General features: G+C 31.9%; 2 protein-coding genes across 7 annotated transcripts in view; both read left to right on the top strand.

Annotated features, from left to right (window-relative positions):
- The window catches only part of LOC120779179 (serine/threonine-protein kinase BRSK2), a 48,734-nt gene extending 42,991 nt beyond the window's left edge, over positions 1 to 5,743 (top strand). For both annotated transcript variants that reach the window (XM_040111423.1, XM_040111422.1), the window contains exon 16: positions 122 to 5,743. In XM_040111423.1, coding sequence (XP_039967357.1) covers positions 122 to 206 — 85 coding nt within the window. In that variant the 3' untranslated portion in view covers positions 207 to 5,743. The remainder of the gene's footprint in view (positions 1 to 121) is intronic.
- Positions 5,744 to 10,703: 4,960 nt separating this feature from the next.
- LOC120779177 overlaps positions 10,704 to 17,467 on the top strand; it is a 107,579-nt gene continuing 100,815 nt past the window's right edge. For all 5 annotated transcript variants that reach the window (XM_040111419.1, XM_040111418.1, XM_040111417.1 and 2 more), the window contains exon 1: positions 10,704 to 11,028. The gene's annotated coding sequence lies outside the window, so the exon portion shown is untranslated. The remainder of the gene's footprint in view (positions 11,029 to 17,467) is intronic.

Genomic DNA, 17,467 nt, shown 5'->3' with positions numbered 1-17,467 from the left:
TGGAGTGAAAGAGAGAACATAAGCTTTATGAAACATTGTAATTGACTCTCTTTTTCTCTCTCCTAAACGATCAAATTATGTATTTTGATTTGTAAATACCTATTTTCTACTCTCATCACAGTTCAGAAACCGAGCAGCACGAACGCAATCGTGAATTGCAGAGTGATCGTCAGGCGACAACAATGTCAGGGAGTGCAATAGCATGAGAATTATTTCTCTGATTTAGTTACATTTTTATATAAAAGTAATTTTTTTCCAAAACTAACAAATAAAATAATACAAGAAGAAGAAACAAAAAAATACACAAAAAATATATCGAACTACTGTCTTACAATTACGAGTTATACTTAACAATAGTAACATAGCAAATTAAACAAATTAATAAACAATAAATAAGGTTAAAAAATTATGTAAGAAGTACTAAGAATTTGCTAAGTATTGATTAAATTTTTGTTGTAAAAAACTGTGCTTCAAAAGAAATTATGTTGCTTGTGAACCTATAACTAATGAGTTATTATGTGCTTTAAAGCTTTTGGAGCTTTCAGAATTATGTATATGTACACATGCTTAAAAAATTTTAAGCTTTCATTTGTAAATGTTTCAAATAGATTTGTTAAGATGAGTTAGTAAATTTTCAAAAGCTTCAGGTCTTATAAAAAGCTTTCACATACAAAAGCTTTAAAAAAAATTTCCACTTTGTATAATTTTCAAACATATAGAGGAATTTTATGAAAAGTTTGTGTTTTTAAGGATTCTGAAATAAACTTTCACTCCTCACTTCATGTGTTATAAAAAGCTTTCACCTACAAAAACTTTTAAATAAATAGCAATTTTGTAATATTGTCTAAACCGTATTTTAATTAACGTACAAGAGAATTTTGATTAAAGTTCGTTTAGTTTTAACGTGTTTTGAAAACGCTTTGAATTTTTACTTCCGGCGTTCTGAAAAGCTTTTACCTAAATAAATTACAATTGCGTATAGTTCTTTAAACCGTTTTTACATAACGCGTAGCAGAAATTTGAGTAAAAATTGTTGCGTTTTAAGGTATTTTGAAAAGCTTTCATCAAAAGCTTATTCAAAGCTTTACCTGTTGGCAAGGGAAAGAGGGTTAATTTTTCTAAAGTTCTGTGTTACTTAAAAAAACAAACATAAACAAAAGCTCCGTAGTAAAAAAAAAAATATCGCAAAAGTTTATTAAAAGCTTTTCTTGATATTAAAATCAAAAGACTAATTGCGTTTAAAGTATAAAGTTTTTCGTTATTAGAAGAAAGTAAATAAACATATATTTTTAATTTTAGGTTATAAAAGCTTCTTCAGCTTTCCAGTTTTTCAAAGCTTTGCTCAAACACAATAAATAAAAAAAACTTCGAGTCACATAAAACGTTTAAAAATTTAAATTTATTTTATTTTTAAAAGGTTTATGTGACTCGAAAAAAGAGCACAAACAAAAGCTTCATAGTAAAAAAAAATAAACTTTCACTAAAAGTAAAAAATTCAATATGTTTTTTTTTAAGTTCAAGCTAATTCGAAAAAAAGCTCTTTCATCTTTCAAGCGCTTCGAACTTTTCAAAGCTTTACTCAAACACAGTACTTCCATTAATTTATTTATCGTTTCTGTCTTCTGTCATACCGAACGTAATGCGAACAAACATTGTTGCCGCCGAGCCGAAAATTTTCGCTATAACGTATTTGAAGAGAACTCAAAGCGAATTGCGTAAGAAAATCATTAACTGTTGTAAAAATTTGTAGCTTCATATGCAATAAGTAAAAGATAAAAGAGAAACTAAGAAAAGCAAAAACGTTCAAAGAGTTGCAAAGAAAAATTGATATTTTGTAGAAGTTAGTTGAAGCAGGAAGCTTGATTAAAGCGTAGAAATAGTTAAAGCAAGAACACTTCAAAGTAGTTACACTCACAAACGAAAGTATGTACTTAAATACAGCAACACATAGTATTACAAACAAAAAATTGAGAAGAAAATAAATTAAGTAAAACCAAAAACAAAATGCATAGTTATTCAAAATAAACGCAGGCAAGTGAATAATAAAACTATTTTTGAAGAAAGCATAGGTGAGAATGTGAAGCTTTTTTTGGCCAAAAGCACAGTAGCTCTTGTATTACTTTGAAATAAGCACTTACTCAACTAACAGTTCATTTTTAATTTGCCTCCTTGTGCTAGTTTTTGCATACGAATTTTGTATTGATAATATTTCCAAAAACTTTTAAAAGCCGAAGTAAAAGTTGCAAAAGCTCTGCAGAGCTTTAGTGGTGAGAAAATTTCGTCAGTTCTAAAGTTTTCATTCCGAGTTTGCCGTATGGACTTGTGCAACTAAAATATTGTATTGAATGTATATTATTACGACAAACTGTTGTGGTACAATGTTTAGCTTTTTACAAAATAAATTTAAATACCGCCTAAGCATATATGTATTTGTAAATTTTACTATAAATAATACCAAAAATAAAGATATGAATTGTATGGCAATTGTTAGCTATATTAATGCATTTAGAGTTTATTTTTATTTTTTGTTAAAGAAATCGGTCTCCAGATTCGTACATATTGTAGATTGCCTAATTAAAAGCGCATAATTCAGCTGAGTATTTAACAAAATTGGTAAAATTGGTTTAAATTCGTTTTCTTTCAATTATTTAATTTGAAAAATGTTTTAGCAATTTTTTATGAATTTTATAATGGGTTTTCATAGGTTCTAAAAATGGCTATTACTTTTTCCAAAATTGGGACAGTCTCTCATTTATATTAACTGCTTTCTCGAAATAAAATCAAATAGTTTTAACTAAGCCCCTATTGAGGTTTTTTGATGGCGTGATGTCGATCTATACTAAGTAAAAGTTACTGGGGTCCTCTAAAATACCCTATAGATAACAACACAACCATAAATTTATTTATGGAAATAATCCGTCATCACTTTGATGAAAGAAACAGTGCTTGAGAGAAAAAAAAAAATATTTGTTCGATATGCTTTTAGTAATCAAAAGCCCAAAGTCTCCTCACATTATTTTTAACACCTTCACTCAACCAAATGATGAAGAGGATACTTACATTGGCTTTGTCATGCATACATTGGCTGGGAATGGTTTTTCGGTTCGGTTACGAGATCTACTAAAAGCCTGAGCCTTAACTGTTGCCTAAAACTAATTTCGATTTCTACTTTTCTCATTAAAAATATACTTTCTATATTTGCCAATTATTTATATAAATATTATAATGTATACTTTCAGTAAATTTAAATGTTTTCGAATATTTTTAATTCTAAACTCAGCGCTGCTAAAAATAACCCCCAAAATTATCAAAAAAACACAAAAAAACCGTCCAAATGCATAAGAGAAAAACAATAATTGATTATCAGAATTATCTATTGCAAATATTTTTTTACACTGCAGTACTAACGAATTTCCGCTTGCAATTAAGAATGGCAAACCAGCGAAAATAAAACGAAATAAAAATAGTAGAGGCGTGAGCAAACCAAATGTAAAATCTTACAAGTAGAGCACATAAAGAGTGCATAGAAATATCACAAAAGAGCAAAAGCTGAAACACATAAAATTTAATTAGAAACACGCCATAAAATAATAGCTAACATGGATGCCAATGCAACAGTGTAAAGTGCAAGCAAGCAAAATTCTTTGAGGCCGAGTGTAAACGTATCGATAATGCGATTGCGAAAATTATGAAATTTAAAATAAACAATCATAAGTAATTATAAAAAATAAAATATTTCAATTGCAAGTACGAGAACTAAGATAAATTGTCAATACTGAAGTAAAAAATTACTTATATAACAGTTATTTATGAAAATTAATAAACAAAATATTATGTAAAAACTAGTGGGTGAGCGATTATTGCAATATACATATGTAAAGAAGAAGCAAATGTTAATAAATAATGCAGGAAATGTTGAGCAGTGTCCATAAAAATATTGTAGCAATTTTCAGATAATAGCAGAGTAAAGAAAATGCTGGCAACAAGTGTTGGTTTTTCCTTAATTATTTAAAAATTAAAGTTTCTATTTATATGACAAAACTATGGAAAAGATCTCTAAAATATGACACACCTTTGCATAATATACATATATTTTTCCTAACCTTAACCATTATTTATACTTTTTAACATTGCTTTTAACAGTTTAAAGTATTTCAAGCGATTTTTATTTTCGACGATTTATTCTTAATTTTGGTAAAATTCTCGAAAATTTTTTACAATGTATAGTAAAAGTTTTCGAAATGTTTGCATATATACAAAAATACATATCTTTAGTAAATTTATAACGCAGCAGTGCAAACAAATTGAACGAAACTTCGTTTTTGGCTTAGCTGACTATGGTAACTCGAGAACCCCTCGTTAAATTTGTAGGAAATTTAAACAATTTATTATTTACATTAATGTTATTGTTTACATGAAAGTTCAAAACTTTTTTCCAAAATTTAAATGCACATTAACGGTTTCTGAAACGTTTGCATTTGCCAAAATTATTGAGAAACAAATTTATATCACTGTTCTGCCACAAATTTTGATGAAACTACTAATTTCGGGGAACTGACTTTAGCAACTCGAGATCAATTCATTGGATTTGTATGAAATTCTAACAATTTATTGCATACCTTATTGCTATTAATTACAAGAAAGTTCAAAATTTGTCTGCATAATCTAAATGTATATTAACAGTTTCTGAAACGTTGACATATGCTAACATTACCGAAAAACAAAATTATATCACGGTTTTGCAACAAATTTAGAAGAAACTACTTCTTTGGTGAAGTTGACTGTAGCAACTCGAGATCCCTTTATTGGATTTGTATGAAATTCAAGCAATTTATTGCCTTCATTTTGTTATTGAATAAATGAAAGTTCGAAAATTTTCACCGAAATTAGAATGTACATTAGCAGTTTTTGACACATTTGCATATGTTAACATTTCTGAGAAAAAAATTATATCACTGTTTTGCAACAAATTTTGATAAAACTACTACTTTTGTGCAGCTGACTACAGCAACTCGGGAACCCCTCATTGGATTTGTATGAAATTCAAGCAATTTATTGTATACATTATTGTTATTAATTGCACAGAAGTTCGTTGTTTTCGTGCGCAGCATGTACTTACTGGACTACAAATAATATTGGGCGTGATATTGAGTTTTAGAACTTTATGAAGCATTATTTAAAAAAAAAATTTATATATATTTTCATATTTTTCTATATATTTTGTCGCAAATATAAGCTAAAAACGCAATAACAATAAACTCACCGAGCAATTAAATCATTAAAACATACAAAAACAATAATAAACGCATAGTCGAGTCATAGCAACATATGTATATCACAAAAGAGCTCATGTATTTACTCGTAAATATTTAATTTGCATAAATCATTCATACTCATACATATGTGCATTCAGTGTTCATATACATACCAAAACATGCATACAAATATATTCACGTATACACGCAAACAACAAACAACAAACAGTTATGCACAAAATGAAGTATGAAGTTGTATAAATTGTTAATTTACATGTGTGCAGCTGGCATAGTCCTAGACTACGCACACCCATACATAGAAATATTTGAATTTAAAATACATATATACTAAATACATATACGCGCATTGGTCCATTAAGTATTTACAGAATTAGTATGAAAAGTTGCAGATCTGCGCGTAAATATGTATTGTATATGAAGGCGCAAAATTTATAGTGAAAGTTTTGCAGTGTAAAAAATGGCAAAAACATGAAAAAATTCAGCTAAATTGTACAGTATTAACGCTTAAGCATAGTTTAATTCGTACAATATACAAACACATGCATACTATGATTACAAATATTAATTAATATTAAAAAAATTGCAAAATTTGTCGAATATGCCCAGATTTAGCAACTTATTTTGGTGTAAGTGTAATTTTGTAAACGACGCCAGTAAACAACTATACATAACCACACATTTGCATACAAACATACAAGATAAAATTCAAATTTAAATGCATTATGTAAATAAATAACATATATACTTTGTGCTAAGCAGTAAATTAAAACAAAAATGCCTCTACTGAAATTTGTTTATTGCGAAAATTGCCACCAAAAGCTTGTATTAAAGCGACAAAATGCCACTAACTCTCTCACCGCATTCTAAACGCTCCCCCAAAAAGAACCACATCTTATGCTTTATACCAAAAATTAAACATCTAATGCATATATTATATAGCAAACCAATCGTACAACTAATAAAAATTGTAATACACAACATAAATAATATATTTAATTATACACATACAAGCATAGCCGTATACATATATACATTCATACATATGCAAAAGAGAATCATGCATACAAAACACAAAAAAAAAAACAAAAAAAAATAAAAATAATTAATTAAAGCAAATAGCGAAATCTCAGCATTGCCATTTACTCATTATCATCGTCATCATCATCATCATCTACGCTAATGTCATTGTCATTGTCAATCATTATACACAATCATTATTATCAGCATAATCAAGCATTGCATTGTTATAGCTTATCCGAAACCTCTAGTCTAGACTCATATAATTATTATTACTATATAATATATATATATATACACTCACACATATATATATTTTAAAATTCAAATTGTATCAATTGTTATCGCTTGCTAGTGTACAAAAATTTACAAACTATTTGAAACGCTTTGCTTTGGTGCGGTGCAGTGCGGCTTGAAAGCGTGTGCAGGTAGAAGGCAGGAAGAAGTTAGGTAGTTTGGTTGCATGGTTTGTACTCATAACTATAGGAGCAGCACAGAAATGTACTGAAAATGTTGAAAATCTTAAAATCGAAAGCAGAATTTGATTGCTAAGTCTTCTTGGCACTTAGAAACTGACCACTTTACTCAAGAAATACTCCAAGTACTCCTAATCAATACGATCGATGGACACAAAAAAATCAACAAAGCGCTGGACTAATATTTTTTGAGCTCAGCCGCCTCAACCGGCCAAGTACAGCGGAAAATAACTGTGGAGATGTTTCAACATAAGCCTTAGAAAAGCTAGGCAATAGAGCAGTTAGTGAATGGATATTTTCAGATCACGTTTCTACATCTTTCTATCTGACAGTCAATTTTCCGACAAAATCCTTACTCTGCACTCGCCTAAATTAGTTACTGCCTGAAGCGCCACACTTTCAGCAGACTCACCCACTATATAAATATTTCTTTGCTTTCTTAATATTTTACAACTTTAATTTTACTTTATATAGGTATCTTAAAAAAATACAAAAACAAACTCTTTATATACTAATGCACCCTTCAATGCTGTTCTTGCCCTTGAGAAAACGAAATAATGTAGCATATTTATTAAAAGCAGTCAGTGTACTGCCCCCTAACAACAGCATATAGTAACCCCAGTCAAAAGAGTTCATAGACACATTACTTGAGTGCTAAACAAGTACTGTATTATTTATAATACTTGAACGATGTAATGACGTATCAAACAAAGTATTAATTAGTTACAATATATAATATAATTACAACACGCCACGCGGATGATTAAGGAAAGAATTGTAGACTGTAAAAAGCAAATAGAAATTATTTAATGGCTTTATTATGAAAATATTGAAGAAAAAATCTAATTATGGTAATGGTAATGATTATTTATGGTAATGCTTAGTTGCGGTAATGATTACTTATACGATTACCAGCCAAAATTGCATTGGTGTGGTAATGGTTTGAAGTAATGGCATTGTGCTGTGTAATTAATGTTGATTTTGCGTATTCTCTAAGCTCACTCCGGTTTCGAAGTATTTCACTTATGTTCGTATTTGATTTACTTACAACAATTACCAATGATATTTTGTACGTATGTAAGCACTTACTATTATATTTCGTAAGGCATATTTGTTATTAGGTTAAAGAAATTACAAAAATATTCATATTGTTTGCGAAATGTGACACAAATAATAATATTAATAATAATACTAATATTGATACATATTAAATGATATTGAGTAATGATTAATTGAGGTGGATAAGAGAAGTCTAATTATAAATAAAAATAATTACAAATATTAAAAAATGGCGTTTTAATTAAAATTATATTTCGTTTTGCTTTTTGGGGGTATATTCTAGTCTAGAAATAACAGAAAACCGATTTTTTTAATTATTCAAGAATATATCCTTATATATATTTTTTCAAAAGTCAAATTATATTCGGTCTTTCGCGTCAAAACTGGGTTGACCAAAACTGAAACTTTAAACGCGTTTTTCTCGAAACTGTATTTTTGAAAATAATACCTATAATTTGTCTGGATGGATTTAACTAAAATTTCAAAAGAGTCTTCTTTATAGACTTGTGTATATCTGGAACTAGCCATAACCCTAATTTTCAATTTTTACTATTTTTAAAAAATTCGAAACAGTCAAAATATCATAACTCTAGACTATAATATAATTAGATAATTAGTTTAAAAAAATTATTTTTTCAAGTAGTTGGAAGCGTTGGAAGAATTTTCTTATGTGATAATGAGAAAAAAATGGAAAAATCTAAAGCGACTTTATTAAGTGCTTATACTTGGAGGGACTTACTAAGAGCTGTCGAAAAACCTAAAACCAAGCAAAAAATATATATAATTTTTTTGGCCCACCCTTTTGACTTTTGAGAATAATTTAAGTATGAGGAAAAATAAAATTTAAACATTTTTTTAGGAGGAACAAGCGTAGATTTTACTGAGTTGGCAGACCCTGAATGGACATAAATACCTAGACCTGTTTGCCGTGGGAACAGAAGATGAACACTCTATCCTCACACTAGGAAAATATCAATCACACTCACTATTTGATAACCATTTCACCTCTAGTTGCCGATTAGTAAGTCGTGGATTACTCGTTACTTATTAAATTCTATAGAAAATACATGTAGATGGCATCACTTCTCAGCTGTTCTTATGGCAAAATAACTTAATTATATGGTGTGCACCTTTTCTTTGACGTTTCAGACTAACAGCTGTCTGCTGGTGACTGACAGCTGATCGGTAAAAGTAGCACACAACTAAGACGCATACACTTGCTTGCAGAGCAATGTTTTGACAGTTCCTGAGCGCAGAGTATTCCAACTAAACGAGTATTTACAGTGGGGCAATACAGACGAAAACTAGGAGCATATATCTAAGGGGCCATTTTATATGTAAAAGTTACGTTATTATACTCTGAACAGGGTTAACCATGTCCATCTAAACGCCTGTCTGTATACATAGTCGCTCAGATTTTTGAGATATTGATCTGATATTTTGCACACGTGCTTTTCTCACCCAGAACCTGCTCAGTTGTGAGAACTGTGGAGATTCAACCTCTATATTATATAGCTGCCATAGAAACAGAACGATTTTAATGAGATACTTGTGAGGAAAACTTTTACATTTTACGAGATATCTTTACGAAATTTGGCATGCGTTATTGCCGAAAATAACGTCGACCCAAAGCCAAAAATTTGTGCAGATCGCGTGACTTTAGCATATAGCTGCCATACGAACTGATCGATTACCCTCAAGTCCTTGTATGGACAACTATTTTATTTGAAAAGATATCTGCGTGAAATTTGGCACACATTATTACTCAAAGTATCTCTACCATCTCCGAAGAAATTGTTTAGATCGGATAACGTATACCGTATAGCTGCTATTCAAACTGATAGTTCAAAATCAATAAAAATACTTTTTATGCCATTTCGTGCAATAAAAAATGCAGCTGTGTAGGGTATTACATCCTCGGTGCGGCCGAAGTAAACGTTTATACTTGTTTATGCTGGTAAATAACACTATTATTTTTTGAACTTATATCAAACTTGTATTTTTTATACATATTTATATTTTACTTGCATAAATTTGCTTCAATAAACATTTTTGTCTGAAATTTTTTTCATTTTATTTTATTTAAAATTTTGTTTTAATTATTTTTCCATTTTTTCATTTGATATCAACATTTATTTACATTCCTTAATTTCCAACCACAACACTTTCAACCTAGAAGCATTCATCAACCAATACCTAACACCACAAATTTTTAAAGCAGCCGCCACTTGCAACTAAATTATACCGGCGTTCTCAAGCATTACCCTCAATCACGACATTCGATTGCTCTAACAAACAAAACCAAAATAAAACGATTTGTTGACATTTCTATTTTCGCATTCGCGCTGTGCCACATTTATCGGCCGTTTGTTGTGCTCGCGCAACATGCTTGCCATGCGGATATGCCGAGTCAGTCCAAGCAACGCACTCTCTGAATGCAAAAATTTCTCTCTATCTCTCTCTCTCTCCCTCATTTTCCCAACTACATTCATTCCCTTACTTAGCTTTCGCGCTCCTGTCAGCCTCTCGCATTTGTTGCATTAAAAGTTCCACATACCACACGTCCGACCGCGCACAGCCAGCGGGCACAGCAACTGCGGATGACGCATACTTTTCACAGCAGCTTTTTGCCGCCCCCTGTGCGGCTAACGGTTGAAAATTTCAAATTTTCGGACTCCGAAAAAGCTCGCAGCGCAGGTGGAAGGCACGAAATCAAATTTGCCAACTGATGTTTGCTGGTGAATCGTCGTCGCGCCTCGTCGCTGTCATCGACGAAACTGTCGTCATCTTCGTTTTGGCTGCGACGACGGCGGTGTTTAGTACATGAAAAAGAATATTCTGTCGTTTGAGTGTTCAGTTCGAGACAGGTTTGCAATTTAACAGCACTGACTGAAACGGTACACAGTGAATAGCGCGTCACAAAACACCAAATAGTCAAATAGTTAGTTAATATATATATATGTATGTATATATATTTGAATAATAAATAATATATATTATATTCGAAACCAAAATATTGGCCAAGAAAACGCGTGTGAGTGTGTGTGTGTGAAATAATTTTGTTAGCAACGGCGGCGGCCAAGGCAGCAAAGTGAAATATACGAATAGCTCTGAGGCAGACAAGCAGAAAGCAGGCGCCTATACTAGATACGCCTCGAGAGCTGAAAATATTTATTAAAAATAAATATATAAAGAAATAGGTGAATGCTTTTTTTGTGAAAATTATTGCTTCCTCAACAAATAAGTGAATATAATTATGGTGTTTAAGTGAAGTTGGTTGGAAGTTGTTGCTGCGCTAAAAAATAATTCCAATACTATATACTATATGATGTGAAGCAGCATTGAATTTGATGATTTTGTAATAACTGCGGCACCACACCAATGGTGTTTTGGTATGAAAAAATGCCGTAAAGTAGTGAGAAAATAAAACAAAAGCATATTCTGGGCAGAAATATGAAAGTAAAAACGTTTCAAAAAATATTTCGGTCACAAGTGTTTCGGGATTTGTAAAGAAAATAGTTTCTTGAAACTACAAAACAAATAGTTTTCTAAAAAAACATGTTGCGCTGTTTATAAAGTTTTGCAAAACCAACTATTATTCAAAAAAATAAGTGTTTTTCATATAAAATTGTTGGAAAAGCTACAAGCAACTCTCTTCCTTGCAACGTTACGCGACTTAGCAATCTCAATTCATGGGAATTGAGTCAGCTCGACAAAACGCAAGGCGCAATGTGCCAACAAAGCTGTGGTGTGAGCCACTTTTATTGGCTTGTAGTAGTAGCGCAGCGCATTGGAGTGATGTGCAGGCGCTGGCTGGTTATGTAAAATGCGAAAATCGAAGTTGATTACTAAGCAAGCGGCCAGGCACAAGGCTGGCAAGTGACTTCGAATGCAACAAAAATAACAGCAACAAAAAGAAAACCCAACAAAAAAAAAAACAAAAATTAACAACTAAAAAGTACAAGAGCATAAAAAAATTAACAGGAACAAAAAAGAAATATTTAAGAAAAAAGATGGCTGCAAAAAATAAAATACTGGAAATAGTGCTGACAGTGAAGATTGAAACTAAAAAAGCCGATTGAAAAAAAAAATTCATTATACTATTAAAAAACTATTTGAATAACCTATTATTGAAAAGGGCAAATGTCATTATGCAAAAATATCAATTAATAACAACAAAAACGGCATAACTCAATATTAAGAACAATAAAAAATTTAAATCTTTAGACACCCTGTATTTAATTCCAAGCTTGTGTGAATTTTAAGACATGCTTTATAACTAAAATAAATAAATGAAACTCTTAATATTTTCAAATCTTCTCTGGTTATTTTCACAAAACCAACGAAATTATAAAGCAAAATATCAAGTCCGCAATATGCTTCGTTTTTTACACTATATATCATACACATAGCGTCACAAAAACGTCAAGATTTTGTTCAATATTTGAACAATGAATATTTTTTTTAATTTTTAATTTTTTTTTATTTTTACTTTATTTTATTTTTAATTTCGTTTCGCTTTATTTTTTATTTGTTTTATTTTATTTTACATGTTACTTACTTTATTTTATTTTTTCATTTAATTTATTTTTTTTTTATTTTATTTAATTTTAGTTTTTTATTTACTTTATTTTATCGAACAGGGTATATGTATATGTATTTTAAGTTTGCCATGAAGTTGGTAACTTTCTAAAGGAAACATCGGGAACTCTGTTCATATTTTTACAGCTCTTTATTTATTCTTCAAAATATTTGTCGTCCCTCTCAAAGTAATCCCGCTTGGCCCCAATGCACTTGTGCCAACGGTTTTTCCCATCTTCAAAACAGTCGTTTAAGTCAATTTCCGGAGTAGCCATGAATGCGCCTGGCGTTTCACGCTTAAAGTCTTCAATTGTCTCAAAACAGCTTCACCGAAGCGATTATTTGGGCTTGCTGACTAGCCAAAAGTCTCACGAAGCTAAATCAGATGAATACGGTTGTTGCGGCACGGTATTGGTAGAAAATTGTGTGAAAGACTCACGAGAAATCAATGCAGTATGCGACGGTGCATTATTGTGGTACAAAAACCAAGTATTGTCGGTCCATAATTCCGGCCTATTTTTAAGCATACGAATAACATTTATGTATATAGTATAGATTAGAAAGTTGGAAGGAATTTGGAGTGCACCACACCTCAATAATCGAAGAAAACTCTCAAAATAAACTTTATTTTTAACCTGTTTTAACGTGTTTTTTTCGGCTTCGGCTCACTTTTGCCAAATATGCGGCCAATTGATCGTCTGTTTCGTTAGCATAGATCGAATATTCATTGCCAGTAATAATACGTTTCATGACATCCTTGTAGTCGGAAATTATTGCTCACAGACCTTAACGCGATGCTGTTTTTCGATAAACATGAGTGACTTTGGAACCAATCGTGCTTTTAATTTTCTTAGGGTCAAAGGATATTTCAAAATGGTTTCATTGAACCTTCTTATATTCCAACGACGCCAGTAAGATCTCTGACTGTTGATCGTCGATTTTCAGCGATCAATTCCTTTATTTTATTGACGTTGATGGCCGTCCTGGCCATTTTGAAAAATTTTTAACAATCCAAAACACTTGGTAGCGACAATCAAATATCACCGAAAGTCTTTTTCAATATTCTGAACGTTTCGGCACCAGAAATTTGATTCCGCATATACTAAACACTAATGATTGACATTTAGCACAGATGTCACTGACAGTCATATGTACCAACCTAGAAGAAAATATTTCGACGAATGGGGTTTCGCGCAAAATTTAAATTAAAAAGTTTTACTATTCTTTGCCCACAGTAATCTTTTGAAATTTGTCTCAAGTGCAGGCATCATCAAGGATAACTACTGCGCATAGACCTTGTAACTGAACTCCATCTTGTATCGTAAAGGACCAAACCTCATTAGCCTACCTGACTAAAGTAACCTAACATAATCCACCGCCAAAGAAATTAATAAGGAGAAAACTATATTATAAATATCAACAAAAATCCCGAAAATCAAAAATTAATTTTTTTTTAATTTTTTGCCTGCTTGAGTACTTTTTTCGATAAATTACGCACGTAAATAGTTTTAGGTTGAGAACTAAAAACATATATTTATTTAAAATATATTTTATGAATTAAAAAATTATCAAATCTGATAATAAATACGACACAACAAATGAATATTAATCAAATAATTTACTGTTAATACATCAAATCAGGAATTGTCGTTATTTTCACACCAAAAAAATACACGAAATCAACAAAAGACAACAAATCTCTGCCAAAATCAAGAAAAACCTTTATTTCTACAAGAGACGTCTTTATTCAATTGCCCCAATGACTAAAAATAACATTAGCAACCAAACAAGAAATGCAATGTGTTTCGCGCGGCCACGCTCCTCCGCATTTCCTGCGCTTGAAATTACCTACAAATTAGAACAATTCGTGTTGGCTTTCAAAACAATGTGTACAAGTGCAAATTGCAGCAATGCATACCCAGCCAGTGAGAGCGCCGCAAGGTACTTGAGTCAAGTTGCCAAAAAAACCAAATCAAAAGCAACAACAAAAACAACTAAAACAATACTATGTGTGAGCAGCTCAAGCAAATACACAGCCGTGTACACAACTGCATATGTGTGTGTGTGTGCGCCTAGCAGTGCAATAGTGAAGCTATAAAATTTGCAGCGACACGAAATTTCGTCTACGAAAATAACAAGAATCCGAAAATTAGAAACATGCGCGTATTTTTAGAGCGCACTGTGCGTTGTGGTGACAATGCGTGTTTTTTGACATTTTTTGTTTTTTTTAATTTTTTTATATTTTCGTTTTTGTGTTTTATATGTGCACCTAAGGCGAAATTTCATAAAAAAGCCAACAAAAAATCAAATCGGAAAAAATTGTGTCAAGGTGAAGTGCATGCATGTGCCACTGTAAATGTGCACATGTGTGCCTGTGCACGTACATATGTTTGCATATAAATATGCATTTTGAACTAAAAAACGTAATACAAATCAAAATTGAATTCAAATTTCTCATTGTGTGACAAAGTACGCGACTGTAATGAGTAGTAGCTTAGTATAAAGGGTGTGGAAGTGTGTGTTTTGGTGCAGTGACTGACTGCTAAGGGCACTAGGACGCAGTGATGAGATGGAACATCTGTGCAATAATGCTTTATTTTTTAGTGGAAAGTTATAAAATGCAGTTAAGAATATTATAAATAAACTAAATAACTGTAGATACAAACAAAAAAACAGCGAAAAAGTGAACATGATGTGAAAAAGGGAAGAAAAAGTATAAAATTCAAAATAGCTGCGCTTTTCAGCACAACTGAGTGGATGTAGCCAAGACCGTCCGCATATAAGCGAACTAGTCTTTAAGTTTTTTGATATCGTTCTAAAAATTTTTGACACGTCCTGCATATTTATTGGAAAACAATCAAGTTATAATACAGAATTCTTTTTATTTGAAGAGATATCTTTACAAAATTTTGCATACGTTATTTTTCTAGACATCGCTATGATATCTGAAGAAAGTTCTCATATCGGACCACTATAGCATATACATAGCTGTCATACAAATTGTGCGATCGAAATTAAGTCTTTGTATAAATCACTTTTGTATTTGACGATTTATCTTCACGAAATTTCGCAGAGATTTTCATTTAAGGAGGTTCAATAATATCCGAACAAATTATTCAGATCGGACCACTATAGCATATAGCTGCCATACAAACTGAACAATTTAATTAAGTTCTTGTATAGAAAACTTTCTTATATGACAAAGTATTGTGACGAAGTTCAGCATATAACATTATTTAGCAAAATACAATAATGTCCGAACAAATTGTTCAGATCGGACCACTATATCAAAGAACTGTCATATAAGCTGTGCGATCGAAATTAAGACTTTGTATAGAAAAATTTTTTATTTGACGAGATATCTTCACGAAATTTGACTTGTGTTATTATCTAAGGCAGCGTTGAAATATCTGAAGAAATTATTTAGATCGCATCACTGTAGCAGATAGCTGCCATACAAACTAACTGATCAAATGATCATGTTATGTCCTTATACTAAATTATTATATGATTTTTGTTGTTGTTGTACTTTCTAATTTATCTGTGGCATACTTTTTTTCTATATTTCGTATTAAATGCTTCACAAAGCAAAGAAAGTCTGGTTAGTTTCATTGAATGTTACTCATACGCTGGGTTGAACTTAATAACGAATCATACTATGCATCAAAATTAACCATTTTTTTACACCAGTTTATACATTTTAAACGCAGTGCTTGAGGCTGACGTTTACATTAATTAATATGAGTATTATTTTGAATCAATTTGCGGGAAAGTTGGCTTTTTTAACTGATTCCATATCTAAAATGCCCTTCCGAGCTGAACTTTCAATTAAATTTTCATTCGATGCCACCGCTAGTGGTTTTCACCTGACTGCAAAACCAACAAATTCTAATTTCAACATCATTATCTCGGCAGAAAATCGACACCAATTCTAATTTGAGTGCCACTACGGCTGGAAAAAACGACACGTACCCACAGAGTGCCAAGCATTCGGTTCAAAAACGCAACTAAGCTACGTAGCGGTGAAATGTAAACGTAAAAATAAAAAGTAAAAAATATATCTAAGCCCAAGTAGGGGCGCCACCGCGCACTTTTGTTGCCACTGCACGCCAAGCACATGGAGCCACTAGGCGTATGAGTTACTAATGAGCAACACGAGTGTGTGCTGGCTTACCGCACCGCGCTGACTGACGGACTGACTGACTGTTGACTCGCAGCGGTAGCCGCAGCGACTTTGTAATGAATGTGTGTGCGTATGTGTGCGCTGATGTCGTGACGCGTTACTTTGCGGTTGCCTGCGACGGTTCGTCGAGTTCATGGCAAGCCACAACTAATACATGGTGCTACATGCGTTTTGTTGTTATTGTTGGAATAGTTATTTAAATTTTTTTCGAGTAAAGTTACTGTGAGACCTATATTACTACGAAAAATTACGAATTACACGCGAGCGTTGCATGTGTTCGTCACGAAAATTTAGCTTTCAAAGCCAAAAAGTAAAAAAAACAGAAAAAAAATAAAAATAAAAATAAAAAAAAGATTACAACAAAATTATATTCAACAACACAGTCAAAGCTGTGTGTGGCAAAGGGTTCGTACAATACCAACAACAGAAATTAAAATAACTGTAAACGCATGGTTACCACCGCGGCAGGGTGCAGCGACCACAAACTCAAGCACAGAACTAAAATGCGAGCTGAAAACGCGGTCGCTTGCTTGGGAAATGTACACCCACTGTCATCCTTTTCATTTAACTTGCTGTTTGTCTGTCTCTGTGCCAGCCCGCGGTGAGGCAACACTGCTGCGTTGCTAACAACAATTGACTCGCTGCTCTTTGGCCATGCATATTGGCTGGCATTACTGTTGTATGTAATACAGCAGGCGCCAGTCAAGTTGTCGGCCAACGGCTGCAACAATAACGGTATATGAATTTTTATAGTGCGCAATGAATATTCTAATATTCCAAATAAGAGCTTAGAGCGCTTGCTTATTAAAATGCAAAATAATGGTAGTTATAAATTGAATATCAAATTATTGAATTCGGAATTAAATAGGATAACT

Source organism: Bactrocera tryoni, chromosome 5 (assembly GCF_016617805.1).
Source record: "Bactrocera tryoni isolate S06 chromosome 5, CSIRO_BtryS06_freeze2, whole genome shotgun sequence".
NCBI lineage: Eukaryota > Metazoa > Arthropoda > Insecta > Diptera > Tephritidae > Bactrocera > Bactrocera tryoni.
The sequence above is the reverse complement of the archived record's forward strand: the minus strand, read 5'-3'. Positions and strand labels throughout refer to the sequence as shown.